The sequence below is a fragment of the Xenopus tropicalis genome, chromosome 5 (assembly GCF_000004195.4).
Source record: "Xenopus tropicalis strain Nigerian chromosome 5, UCB_Xtro_10.0, whole genome shotgun sequence".
NCBI classification, from domain to species: Eukaryota; Metazoa; Chordata; class Amphibia; order Anura; family Pipidae; genus Xenopus; species Xenopus tropicalis.
The window spans coordinates 67,307,696-67,321,964 of record NC_030681.2 but is presented as its reverse complement, the minus strand read 5'-3'; the positions used below and the strand labels follow the sequence as shown (position 1 = coordinate 67,321,964).

Here is a 14,269-nt window from a genome sequence, read left to right as displayed (position 1 = left end):
AACACCAATGTGCTTCCTCTGTCGTGTTGATCACCATTATTTAACCTGAGACCAGACTTCTATTGAAATCTCACTTTACACAACTTTGTAACTTTGGAGTATGGCTTAGAAAATGCTAATTTTAATGAATAGTGATACTTCTCAGGTCTTTGCAGAACTGTATTCTTCATGAAAATGTGCCTATATGTCTTTCAGACCCTTTTCTTCAATTTGACGTCCTTCTATGTCTATTTGACATGTTGTTTTTGTAAGGAACAATCTTGCAGCTAATTGTGTCCAATTATAATACGTGACACACAGGGTCAGAGCTCATAGCTCGCAATGCTGCCTCTTTCTTACAAGTCTAGGTATGTGACTATACAATAACAATCTCCACCGCACTAGAAAACTTCTTTCATTTTTTTACTTTATTTTTGCATGGCCCTTGTGCAGGAAAGGCAAGAAAGGAGACAAAAATAATCAAGTAAGGGAGAAGAATGAGTTAAAAGCACCATTAAAAAAAATAAAATAAAAAATAATGAGCATAGCAGTGCAGCATTTGAGTTTTCCAGAAAGAGAAGGGGTTTTTTTTTTTGCAGGAGATTGTATGAGATAAGAGAGGTTGAAAGGAAAAACATCAGCAAGAATAAAACAGTAGTACTCACCGCTTACAGGAAGAAGAATCTTTCTCCATATAAGGAAGTGAAGTTTTGTTTTTTTTTTTACAGCAAAAAAAAGTTTTTTTTTTATCTGGTTGGATTTTGTTAATGATTTTGTGATTAATAGTTATAATTATCAGAGAAAAGATCTAATCACAAAACTAAAGGTGTTAGTATTACTTTAAAAAAGAGGGTCTGTCTAATTTACTGACTCATTCAACTTCCAATCACCACATCATCTAAGCAGCACACTGACAACAGGCTTGGTGAGTAACAACTGGGTTCATATTTTATTAAAGGTACTCATGCTTTACTGCAAACACTGCATTAATTTTTAAAAAGGATTTGTTGTCTCCATCAGTTAAATCTTGTAGATATACATAAGCAAAATGCAGTTTCAGGAGCTTCAAATTCGCTGACTGTGCAGTCAAAATCCAGCTTTTTACATTGTGCAAATAATTTGCAGAAGTCCCTTTCCGGTTTTAGCAGGCTAATAATCCTGCCATCAAAGTTAAGTCCACACAGAACTGGTTTGTAGAGGTGTTAGAATGTGACAGTCTGCACAGAGCCCTAACCCTCAACTGAGCACGTGTGAAATGAATTTAAATGCCAATGTAAGCCAGCCTTGATGGCCCAACATCCATTCCCATGCAATTACCAATGCAATTGTGCATGAATGCAAGCAAATCCCACCAGCAATATTCTAACATTGAGCATTTATATTTAATGCTAGAGATGTTGGAAAAGCAGGTATCGGCATAATTGTGGCCACATCTGTTGAGTTCTGTGGGCATGTTCATGTTTCCAGTAAATAATGCATTGCAAATTCTAAGCAATTTTTTATTAGAATGGTCAAAACCCTTTAAGAAACCTGTTTTTTTTGTTTTTTAAATCTTTTATTATAAACAAAAGCCAGAGCTACATTTGGGTGCATATTTATTATAGTGTGTAAACCAAAATCACCAGTGATGTTGCTCATAGCAACCAATCAGATCTTTGCTTTCGTTTTCGTTTAACTTGTAGGTGACTGTTCAGATCTATTTGCTTATTGGTTGCTATGGGCAACATCACCAGTGATGTTGGCTTACACATTATAATAAATATGCCCCTTGGTGTACCCCCCCACACAGTTGTTCCCAGACATAAAAACTCATTATAGAATAGGTGCAAGAATTAAAACATTAAGTGCCTACTTGCATTCACCTTCACTAGCGCTGTGCACTAACTTGCTGGTGCTCTGCTTGTTTGGGGAGAGGGCTGGAAGGGGGTCCAGTGGTGGGAACCTGAGGTTGTATGGAAGTGTTTCGTACTCCTTTAGCACCAATGAGAATTGTCTGAAACTATTAGCAAAGGTGGTTCTCCATCTGAAAATGCTTTATTATGTGTTTTTAGGCGTATTCTTAGCCAGCAAAAAAATCATTCTGTGTTAAAAGACCTACATTATCCAAAGGGTTAGGGTATGTTACCAGATGTAATATTTGGTCCACGTTTTCTTCAGCCATACAGATTTTAGGGTGATGAACCATGCTCCTACACAGTTGCCACTGCATGTTCTTTATACTTTTAAACAGAACAATATGTTTTGCAAGAACATAATCTTTCCATGTTTCGTCTCTTTAACATAAACCACCATGTGCCCTGTTTTAATGTTCAATGATATCTAATTCAGTGATTAATGATAGCACAACAGGACACTATTACAATGAGTCACCCCTCTGCTTTACTGAGTCACTGTAATGGTAGAACTGGATTCTACAGTAACAAATGTTAGGTAATGATCACTTAGGTTTATTAGACACCACTTTTATACTTAAATAAAGATTTGTTTCTGCATTTGATAGCAAACTATGTTATGCAGTAAGACAATCCTAAAATGATGATAGAGGTTTCAGGCAGAGGATACTAATGGTAAAACAGAGTTTTGATTAATCAAGCTGCTTTCTGATTTGTTTCTTGTGGATTTCTCTGATGGAACAGATTTTTACCATCTCTCAAAGAGGTTTACAGGTTTCTATAAGTATCCTCTAATTATAGAACACTGACATGTTATGCAGGGGTGTTTAGAGATTGTGCGTTTAATTCTGTCCCAGCAGAGCACACACTCCACACTACTATGCAAACACACGCGCTAGACTCTCATCAGAACTGACTGACATGACTGTATGTTCTGGATTGTAGGCAGAAACTACACAAACTCCTGTGGGCCCAGAATGGGATTCAAACAGGCCCTCTCAAGTACACAGAGGCCCAAAGAGCCCCCCACCAGCCAAATAAATAGTGGCCACAGATTGCCAGTCTGGCCTGGACACATGGTGCCCTCGTTAAAATAAAACTGAGCAGCATGGTAGCACTGCAATAGTTACCACTGTGCTACCATGCTGCTCAGCAATTACAGGATTGACAATTAAAGCCACTGGGAAAAGGAAAGTAGAGTAATGTCATCCTGGAGAGTTGCCAGAAAAGTGTTACTCCTATAGACCAATGCTTGAAAACCTATGGCACTTGTAAGAAACAAGTATAATGTGTCTTGCAGAATATCATCTGTTATGGCAACAAATGTCTCATAACTGCTTTTCCAGCTACTAACATGTAAATCGCAGCAACTAAAGCACCTTAGATATGGTAATCCAGTGATATCGCTAAAAGTATTTCCTTTCATATTTTAAGCAATTAGGCCGGATCACTGCATTTGACATACATTAGTAAAGGAAAAGGCATTTATGGGAGATGCCCACAAGCAAAAAAAATGTTCCTGTGGTCCATAGCTCTATAGTAAGTGCTAGGGAGCAGGGTAGGATACAGGTATAATGAACCTTCATTTATGAGTGCCTGAGAAGGTCCAGCAGCACTTTCTGATCTCCCTTTATCATCTGTCACTTTTTAGCAAATGAGTAAATGCAGGGCTTTTGTATATAGCTCTTATTAAAAAGTGATCCAGGGGCTGGTCCAATTGCCATCTTGGAATTAGATAGGAATTACCCCCAAAGGAAATTTGGAGAGACTTTGATAAGAGTTTTGTGCCTTCCTCTGGATCAACTAGCAGTTAGGCTCTATGGACTTGTGTCTTTTTCAACCTAAATCACTATGTTAATACTGTATATTGTCATTTCCCCATGATGTCATATGTGTTCAGGTACCAACAGGCATGTCTCTTTTATACAAGTTAGGAAATCAATAAAAGATGCCATGCTGTGTATCATTAGTCACTCAAGCTGCATGCCTGGTAGACGATTAAGCCCCAGACCATGTTAGGGACTGTCCATCATGGAATATGCAATGCTTCTCCAGCATACCTTATCTCATACATCTTACAAAAATTTGGATTATATTTACATTTTTTATGGTGGACTTATTAGTATTTTTGTGCTGATGCCTTCTACTAGCTGTGCCATTGTGTTTTTCATTCCCTCCCATGTATCTGTATACATCTGCAGTCTGTAAACCTCTAATTTCTTTTTTTTTGAAAGGTGTATTTTATTAACTTTTCATACAAACAAAACACAAAATATCACATTTAACAATGCAATGAGGAAGACGCATTAGTCTTTTCCAGGTCTACCTTTAGGATTTGTTACCAATACTGAGTGGGTAGGTATGACATTACAGAGTGTGTAGCTGGCAGTAATTCCCGCATCTTGGATCCATCACCCTACTGAACTTGTGTATTCAGGGTGTGGGAGAACAGGTTGGGAGGACGTTGGGGGGCTTATTATGTAACTGGGAGCAGGATCGTTCAGTTACCCTCTAGATCACACCAAGGGCCCCAGACTTTGTCAAATTTGTCAGGTGCGCCCCTAATTTCGTACGTGAGTTTATACAGAGGGGCAACCACATTCACTAAATTCTTCCAGGCTGTAATGGTGGGCAGGGTAGGGCCCATCCAATGCATAGCGACTGTTTTTTTTGCATAGAACAATAATATTCTGTAGCGTATCCGGGAGCTGTTTTGGGCAATTATGTTGTCTAGGACTCCTAGCAAGCAGGTTTCAGGTGCAGTCACATTGGGGAAGGCTAGGTTGTTTGATAGGTATTTGGTGACTGCTGACCAGAACTTAGAGATGTGGGGGCATGACCAGATCATATGAAAGAAGTTAGCAGGGCTTGCTGCACATCTCGGGCACTGATCTGTTGGGGTACGGCCCATCTGGCGCAACCTTAATGGTGTGATATAGAGGTGATGAAAGGTTTTATACTGTATTAATCTGTCTTTAATAGATATGAGACAGTTATACATAGAGTCTGTTGCCTCTTCCCAGTCATCTTGGGTGAGTGCTGGTATTTGGGAGGTCCACCATATTTGTGCGGAATTAAAGGGTTTGGGGCCTACTGAAAGTAAGTTTTGGTATAGATTTGAGGTGAGCTTTGCTGAGTTGTTAGAATGAAGGATTACCTCCACTGTTAATGAAGTGAGCTGTGGGGTGAGAGTGTCAAATTGGTCCCTGAACGCTAACCGCAGTTGCAGATATTTGTAAAAAGGGAGAGCAGGTTGTTGAGCTTTCTCTCAGATCTGTGCGTATGTTGGGAAGGTTGAGTGTTCTGTTAGATCTCCCAGATATTTGATATTGTGGCGAGGCCAATATATGTAGTTGTGTAGTGACCTAAGTTGTGGTAAGTATTGGTTACCCCAGAGAGGCAGCCTAGACGTAAGTAAGGGTGGCGGGTGTTTGAGTAGAGTGAGTGCGATGGTCCAAGCTTTATGCGGGATAGTTAAGGTTGTTGGTAGTGGGCCTGTGTCTTTAAGGTGTCGATATGGAAAGCTACTCAGTCCTTCCAGTGATCCTAGTATTGTTGCCTGAAGCTGCATATTCGGATTATAAGGGTCATGAATAAAACACCAGTGTAGGTAGTGTATCTGCGAGGCTAGGTAGTAATGGTAAAAAAGAGGGAGGGCTAAGCCTCCTTCAGTTAGGGGAGCGCAAAGTTTCGTCCAGGCCATTCTAGGGGGCCGATTGTTCCAGACAAATGGCAGGATAATCTGATTAAGCGTCTTAAAAAAAGTTTTAAGGATAAAGACCGGGGCGTTGTGTAGTATATATAGAAATTTGGGAAGATATATCATTTTTATTATATTTATGCGGCCCCAGAGTGAGAGTGGTAGCTTGGACCATTGTGCCAGTCGGGTTTTAAGATCTGAAAGTAAGGGGTCTAGGTTGAGTGACATGTATTTAGTAAAATCCACAGTTATCCAGACCCCCAAGTATTTAAATTGGTTGGCCCACTTCAGAGGTATATTGGGTACTACGGGTTGTGGTTGAAGCGGATCTACAGGACAAAGGATTGATTTATCCCAGTTGATTCGCAAACCGGAATAGTGGCCAAAGTTGTCCACTAGTTGCAACAGAGAGGTCAGCGAATCCCTGGGATCTACAAGATATACTAGTAGGTCATCTGCATATAGTGATACTTTTTCTTTGATATTGCCGTACGTAAGGCCCTTAATACCCGGGGTGTTTCTGATCAGTATGGCTAGGGGCTCTATTGCTAGGGCAAATAATATTGGTGAGAGAGGACAGCCTTGACGAGTCCCTCTTTCCAGAGAGAATGGGAGAGATGTAATCCCATTTACTCTGACTCTTGCTGTGGGACGTTGGTGTAACAGCTTGATCCACTTTAAAAATGATTGGCCAAAGCCGAAGTCGGACAGGACCTCCCATAGGTATCCCCATTCAATTGAGTCAAAAGCTTTGGCGGAGTCAAGGGAGGCCACAGCTCTGGTGCCCGTCTCTAAGTGAGGGATTTGTAGGTTGGTAAAGAGTCTCCTTAGATTAATGTCAGTGGATCTCCCGGGCATAAAGCCTGATTGATCAGGATGTACACGGTCAGGAACCACCCGTTGGAGCCTCACCGCCAGAATTTTGGCATCTGTGTTGATTAGAGAAATGGGGCGGTATGAGGAGCAGAGGGAAGGATCTTTACCCGGCTTCGGAATGACCACTATTAGCGCCTCAGCAAAGGAGGCGGGTAGCGCTTGGTTATCATAAGCATATTGCAGAGTTTCTAGTAGTTTAGTGGGAATATTTTCAGATAGTGCCTTATACCAGTTGGATGGTAGTCCATCTGGACCTGGGGTCTTATTGGGGGGAAGGGTGGCAATTGCGTCGGCAATTTCTTGCCTTGTAATTGGGGCATCTAGGTATGCCCTATCTGCTGGGGTTAATTTTGGAATAGGGATGCTTGCTAGGTATTGTATTAGTTGTGCCTTAGTGTAGGTGACTGTAGTTGTGTATAGGTTTTTATAGTAGGAGGCAAATTGTTGTGCAATGGTTTTAGGTTCTGTGGTAAGTGTGCCGTCATCTTGGCGAATGTGGGATATTGCTGTAGAGTTGTTCTGGGGTTTAGACAGGTAGGCTAGAAGTTTACTAATCTTGTCCCCCTGCTCAAAAATGCGTTGATTTTGATATAGCACTGCCTTTCTTGTTAGTGAGACAGTAGCCCGACTAAGGGAACTTCTTGCAGACAGAAGCTGTTCATATGTGTGCTCTGTAGGATTTTGGGTATGTGTAGCTTCTGCTGCAATAAGAGTTTTCTCTGCCTCGTTTAAGTGTTCCTTTTTTTCCTCTCTCACTTGGGATATTACTGCTATTAGTTCACCCCTCATAACTGCCTTAGAGGCATCCCATAGCGTTGGTGGTGAAGCTGATTTATCGTTTAATTCCCAGTATTCTGTGTATGCATTTTGGTTCTGAGCAGCAACTACGTCATTTTTGAGCCATAAAGGACTCAACCGCCATAATCTGTCTACCTGAGATGGGTTCCAGCGGAAGGAGAGGCTAAGTGGGGAGTGGTCTGACAGGGCTTGCGGTAGATATTGTATTGTATCAACCATGGGCAATAGATCGGCAGAAGTAAAAGCCAGATCAATTCTTGAGAGGGATTTGTGGGTGAGAGAATGGCAGGAGAAAACTCTCGCTGTGGGATTTTTCCACCTCCAAACCTCTGTAAGGTGTAGCGCATCTGCCCATCCCGCAAGTCTGGTAGATGTGTTGGGTTCTATTTTAGATCTATCTAGAGAGGGATTCATGCAGTTATTAAAGTCACCCATGATGAGAAATGGACTTATGGGGAACTCTGCCAGCTTAGAAACAACTTGATCTAGGACGGACATCGCAAACGGCGGTGGTATATACATATTAACAATTGTTATGGGTTTATGAGCTAGGAGACCATGAAGAATCATGAATCTACCATAGTAGTCTGTATGTAGCTTGATGAATTCGAATGGAACCCCTTTACGTATTAGTATTGAAACTCCTCTGGAGTAGGAGGAATAAGTAGAATGGTAGTGCCATCCCACCCAGGGTTTTTTAAGTGCTAGTATTTTTTGGCCCGTAAGGTGGGTCTCCTGCAGTAGGAGAATAGAGGGAGGGTACCTCTTTAGGTAGGTAAACATGAGACTCCTTTTGAATTTAGAATTAAGCCCTCTTATATTCCAAGAGGTCACTGAGATCTTAGCCATATTGCGCTAGATTTGAGATGGCCTTGCCGTGAGCGATGTCCGTCGTTATTTTGCATTTACAAAAGAGCTTCATATTAAATTGTAAACCTCTAATTTCTACCCACTGAAGAAGACAAAAGCATGAGTGCAGCTGAACCCACTCAGGAATGTATGAACTCCAGGAAGGCTGGCTAACCAGCAGACCTGGTGGATAAATCAAAGGTCAAGATATTATATAAATGTTACATTCTCTAATGCTGTTATTGAGAAAACAGCACACCCTATTATTCTACCAAGGTGATGACTGCATGATCATCTCTTCCTTGCCAAAGCATTTCTCCTTCAAAGTGCAGCAGCCCATGCTTTCTCCCTCTTATCAGCACCCCAACTAGTTTGTTGGAAATAGTGACATATGTTTCGAATAGCCTCCCAAATGTAACCCTTGTATTTCCATCTTCTCCCAATATTCCAATATTTTTTATAATAAGGCAAAGTTCTTCCAACTCTTTGTTCAAATGTTTGTGGGCATCTTTGCCCCTTTCTTCTGTATGAGTGCCTGCCTTTGGTCTCCCATACTCAGGGTGCTCTATATCCAGCCTGGTTGTATCTGGCAGAACTGCATTGCTAAAAGGGTTAAGCCTCTGATACTCCATACGTTCTTCAGCCCAGCTCTGCCATGTCTTTTTAAGATTACCCACCGATCTGCTATCTGACAATAGTGTTTTGTGTTTATTGTCGTCCTCCATAGTAGTTTCCTGTTCAGAAGTTCATTTCATCATCTGACATCATGGCTTACATGTTAGACAGAATTCATGTTATCCTGTTGCCAAACAAAGGCAGACTTTATTATAGATAGCAAACACCAACATAGTAAGTATCAAATCAGGTGGTATTTAATATTTTTTTGTTTAAATACAATTGAAAACTTCTGATGAAAATGACAACAAAGGCAAGGCATTGAATGAGACCCTCTATTATAGTGCTTGGGGGAAAGGCACATAATAATATTAAAAAATCTACCCCATGGGCCAGGCCATCAATGAACATTATTTAGTAGTGTCAGAGGGCTTTAAGGGGCTGCCCTATGGACATGTCCTCTGGCATCTATATAAAGTATACAGCCTTGGCTGTGTTCTGCAACTTGATTAAAACTTCGTTTGGTGCCAAGCAGAACTGTCACAAGGCAGACCTTTACTTGATGCCTGCAGGACCTGAAATAGTGTATCACAGCAGAAAGGCTGCAGAGAGTTTCATTAAGATATTTGCTTTTAAATAGCAGCCCAATAAATGCTACTTACTGATTACTAAATGGAGCAAACCATGCACCTGTTATTACATGACCCTAAATAATATTGTGTTGTTAAATCCTATGTGACTGCTGCTGTATGTGCACTTAGCAATAGCAATTTTTCACTGATGTTAATAAAAAAATAGTCTATCCTATATCTGTTCAACACGTAAGCAAAAGCACATACAGTTACCTGTACACTTACCTGAATCTGAAAAGCATTAGTTAAAGATTCAGTGATTGAAACCGCAGGGCGGTAGATACTTGATCCACGTTTGCTTCCTACTTTAGTTCAGTTTACAGTGGATGATACAGGTCACATGTTGGTTTTATCCAATCTTCTTCCAGCTCTGGAATTTCAGCCCTGCCTCCAGATTACATTGCTTTATATAGGCACACAATAAGCCTGGTACGCAATGTGCCTCTCTGCACTGATAATGAATGTTAGAACAATAAAATATGTAAGCACTGGTGTTAAAGACTGAACAGATCTCATAAAAAGTGTTGTTTACGTTGAAGCCTTCTGCGCATAAACTCATTTAGAATGATATTTTACCATTAACAGAATAACCTCATTGTGTGGAAAGGGGCAGAACAAAAACTATGTATAGTATGTGTGCAGGTGTATAAGGATAGCTTAAGTGTTAGTTAATGAAAAGTCAAAAAGGTGAGATAAATTATTGTAAACTTTTACTTACCCTGGTGTTATGACTGAGCTTCTTATAGTATCTCAGCTCAAAGTGTTGATGAATGTACAATCCACAGTAGTATAATTATAGAGGAAGCAGACCCTGCGGGGGAGCCAGGGAACCCCCCACCATCCACCAAGCTCTTACATGAGAGCAAGCACGACCAGAAGGGAGAGAGGGAAAATAGATTTCCCCCTGTCCTTCTATAATGGACTCATAGTTCATTATAGTTCATAGTTCATATTATTTATTGCTCTATCATTCACATTTTGTACTACTACACACATTTTATGAACAAAACCTTACAATTGTTGACTATGAGTATAAAAGCTGGTTTATGTCTATTAAGATGGATAAATTTGCAATTATGGGCTTTAATATATCTTTAAACTTGCAGCCTGCATTTTAAATTTCTTGCAAGATGCATAGGTTAGAGAGTATAAAAGGGATATTCCTCCGAGATACTACACCTCTCTCACTGATAATGTACCCAGTGGTGCAAAATGAGTTAGGAACACAAGCATTATGAAACACTAAAATTCCTCTGTTGCTTGTTTTGGTTTGATTTTTATGCACCCTGTAATTTTTTTTGTGTGGTGCTGCTGTTTTAAAATGAAACAAAAAGCAGCCACTAGGTGGCAGACCAAGTACATAAACTGAGAAAATATGAGACGCGGTAGTTCACCTTCACAATGCTTAATGTTTTCATATATTCCCACAAATAATTACATTTTACAATTGCTTTCTATTTTTATTGTAGGGAGAATAAGGTAGAAAACAACTTCAGCTAAGGAGAGAAGATCTCATGAATTAGGACCAGCTGAAGTAAGCACTAGCCCATACCTCCCAACATTTGAAAAGCAGAAGGAGGGACAAAAATGTCTGCCGCCACACCCACTTTTTGGTCACGCCCCCCCATCCAAACAGGCCAATTTTACAAAACCACGTCTGAAAAGCATAACATACACAAAGTGCATAAAAATCTTGCTGGTCCTCCCCCAGTGTCCCCATACTATAGGCCGCTCCCAACTGCAGCATCCTCCCCAACATCCTTCAGCTCCCCCCAGCATCCACCCAACATCCTCCAGCTGCCCCTTACCTTCCTCCAGCTCCTCCCAGCGTCCTCCCCAACATCCTCCAGCTTCCCCCAGCGTCCTCCCCAACATCCTCCAGCTCCCCCCAGCGTCCTCCCCAACATCCTCCAGCTCCCCCCAGCGTCCTCCCCAACATCCTTCAGCTTCCCCCAGCGTCCTCCCCAACATCCTTCAGTTTCCCCCAGCGTCCTCCCCAACATCCTTCAGCTTCCCCCAGCGTCCTCCCCAACATCCTCCAGCTCCCCCCAGCGTCCTCCCCAACATTCTCCAGCTCCCCCCAGCGTCCTCCCCAACATTCTCCAGCTCCCCCCAGCGTCCTCCCCAACATTCTCAAGCTCCCCCCAGCGTCCTCCCCAACATCCTCCAGCTTCCCCCAGCGTCCTCCCCAACATCCTCCAGCTCCCCCCAGCGTCCTCCCCAACATTCTCCAGCTTCCCCCAGCGTCCTCCCCAACATTCTCCAGCTCCCCCCAGCGTCCTCCCCAACATTCTCCAGCTCCCCCCAGCGTCCTCCCCAACATTCTCCAGCTTCCCCCAGCGTCCTCCCCAACATTCTCCAGCTCCCCCCAGCGTCCTCCCCAACATTCTCCAGCTCCCCCCAGCGTCCTCCCCAACATTCTCCAGCTCCCCCCAGCGTCCTCCCCAACATTCTCAAGCTCCCCCCAGCATCCTCCCCAACATTCTCAAGCTCCCCCCAGCGTCCTCCCCAACATTCTCCAGCTGCCCCTTACCTTCCTCCAGTGTCTTCCCCAGCATCCCCCTGCTCCTACCACCATCCGGCTGCGCCCCAGGGCTCTCCTTCTCCTCCTCGTGACGTCACACGCACTTGTTAGCGCCGCAGCTTCTGCACTGTGAAGGCCTTTATGTTAGAACTGAACTGAGCAGAGCTGCGGCGCTAAGGGCAGACATGCGTGTGACGTCATGCAGGAGACCTTTAAAAGCGGGACAGATCGGCGGCTATCCGGGACAGCGGGATGGGGTAGCAAAATCGGGACTGTCCCGCGTAAAGCGGGACAGTTGGGAGGTATGCTAGCCTGTAATAACTTACTTTAAAAGTAAGTACTGTATGTGTGCTTGGGTATATTTCTGACTAATAGTAAAGGGCTCAGCAATCCTGGCAATGCTCTGAAACCAAAGAGGCTCAAATGAGCTGTGGATGCTCCCATGTGGGGACACTTCCCTGTGTCAAGACAACTTATGAGTGTGCTGTCTCTGGTGCGATTGTTGCTGCATTTATTTAGATATTAGTTTATTGTACTAACCTGAACAACTTGGCACATTAGTTGCTGCAATTTTTAGCAGTACCTGTAGCCCCAGCCTCTTCTGAGCTCTCCAACTTGAAGCTCTACTGAAGTTTGTGACAGACAACAGCTGTTTGATACATAGTTGCTAGCTCATACACAAATAAAAATGTGAAGCAACTAAAAAAATTTTTTTTTGTGTGTTCCATTTAGCTAACAAAAAAAATGTGAGAAGGCAAACATTTCCCGTTAAAAAAATAAGTAGTTTGGGTTAAAACCTTTTTACAATATTAACTGTCCATATGCACCACTGTACTTTATACATCCATTAACATCTTGTTATTAGCACTATTAACACCCTCAAATAAGAAAAACAATGGGCTTGTCAACTTACATAGGCTAGTTAAAGGGGTTGTTCACTTTTAAATTAACTTTTATTATAGTGTAGACACCAATATACAAAGACAATTTGCAATTGGTTTTCAATTTTCATTTCTTTTTTTCAGCTTTTTGTTCATTAGCTATTCAGTTTGGAATTTCAGCAGCTACCTGGTTGCTAAGGTCTTGTTTACCTTATCAAATAGGCAGTGGGTTAAAAGAGACTGGAATATTAATAGGAGAGGGGCTGAATAGAAAGATAAGAAAAAAAAAAGAAGAAATAACAGTAAAACTGTAAGATCACACATAGGGGCAGCTTTATCAAAGTACGATTTTCATATGTTTAAAAAGCAAGATGATTTTTTTTGTATTGTGCTTTTTAAAGTACGAAAAATTGTATTTGAAAATATGATTTTTTCGTATCTGATCATATAATGGCCGAAAAGTACGATTTTTTCGTATCTGAACGATCGTAAAACACAGGAAAACCTTTCTGACTTTGATCCTTCTGTGCATGATTTTGGAAGCCTCCCATAGGGCTCAATGGCACTCTGCAGCTCCAACCCGGCCCAAGGAAAGTCTCCCATAGGACTCAATGGCACTCTGCAGCTCCAACCTGGCCCAAGGAAAGTCTCCCATAGGACTCAATGGCACTCTGCAGCTCCAACCCGGCCCAAGGAAAGTCTCCCATAGGGCTCAATGGCACTCTGCAGCTCCAACCCGGCCCAAGGAAAGTCTCCCATAGGACTCAATGGCACTCTGCAGCTCCAACCTGGCCCAAGGAAAGTCTCCCATAGGACTCAATGGCTCTCTGCAGCTCCAACCCGGCCCAAGGAAAGTCTCCCATAGGACTCAATGGCACTCTGCAGCTCCAACCTGGCCCAAGGAAAGTCTCCCATAGGACTCAATGGCTCTCTGCAGCTCCAACCCGGCCCAAGGAAAGTCTCCCATAGGGCTCAATGGCACTCTGCAGCTCCAGCCTGGCCCAAGGAAAGTCACAATACCGAAGCTTGAATGAATCTGAAACTTTCGTACTAGGCGCGACAATATGATTTTGTCGCGCCTTTTGTCGCAAAGTACGAAAAAGTCGCGCAAATATACACCCCATAGTTTTTGGCTGCCAGGGTCCGTGACCCCCATATGAAAACTAATAAGATGTAGAAGTGGAAGGCAAATAATTCAAAAACTATAACAAATATAACTATGTATAAACATATATGGAGACCATACAATAAACTTTCAGATGCTTTATTTACCGGTAGGTCCTTCCAGCAGACACAAGGGCATCCATTCTGATTAGAACAAAATTCTATATAGAAAATTACTATTTTAAGTACTAATGGCTGCCCCTAACTCACATTAGTCACTGTGCTCAAACACACATACATGTTAGGTCACATCAACCAATTAATAGACAAAGTTCAGTCAATATTTTGTCAGTATTTATTGATATATATGTCAATATGGTACGATTTGAAATACAGTATCTGTTGTTAAGTATTCATCC

General features: G+C 42.1%; 1 protein-coding gene across 2 annotated transcripts; it reads right to left on the bottom strand.

The window, feature by feature from the left end:
* Positions 1-2,410: 2,410 nt before the first annotated feature.
* LOC105947410 (LINE-1 reverse transcriptase homolog) lies at positions 2,411-10,619 on the bottom strand. Of its 2 annotated transcripts, XR_004222779.1 has the most exons (3): positions 9,567-10,470; positions 8,182-8,893; positions 2,411-4,081 (listed from the first exon to the last, which is right to left on the bottom strand). XR_004222779.1 is itself a non-coding variant. In XM_012963603.3 (2 exons), the coding sequence occupies exon 2, from the start codon at positions 8,092-8,094 to the stop codon at positions 5,140-5,142; it is 2,955 nt and encodes a 984-aa protein (XP_012819057.2). In that variant the 5' UTR covers positions 8,095-8,893; positions 9,567-10,619; the 3' UTR covers positions 4,088-5,139. The 2 variants fall into 2 exon arrangements, 1 of the variants encoding a protein (XP_012819057.2); XM_012963603.3 differs by lacking the exon at positions 2,411-4,081 and having other exon boundaries at positions 4,088-8,893; positions 9,567-10,619.
* Positions 10,620-14,269: the final 3,650 nt, after the last annotated feature.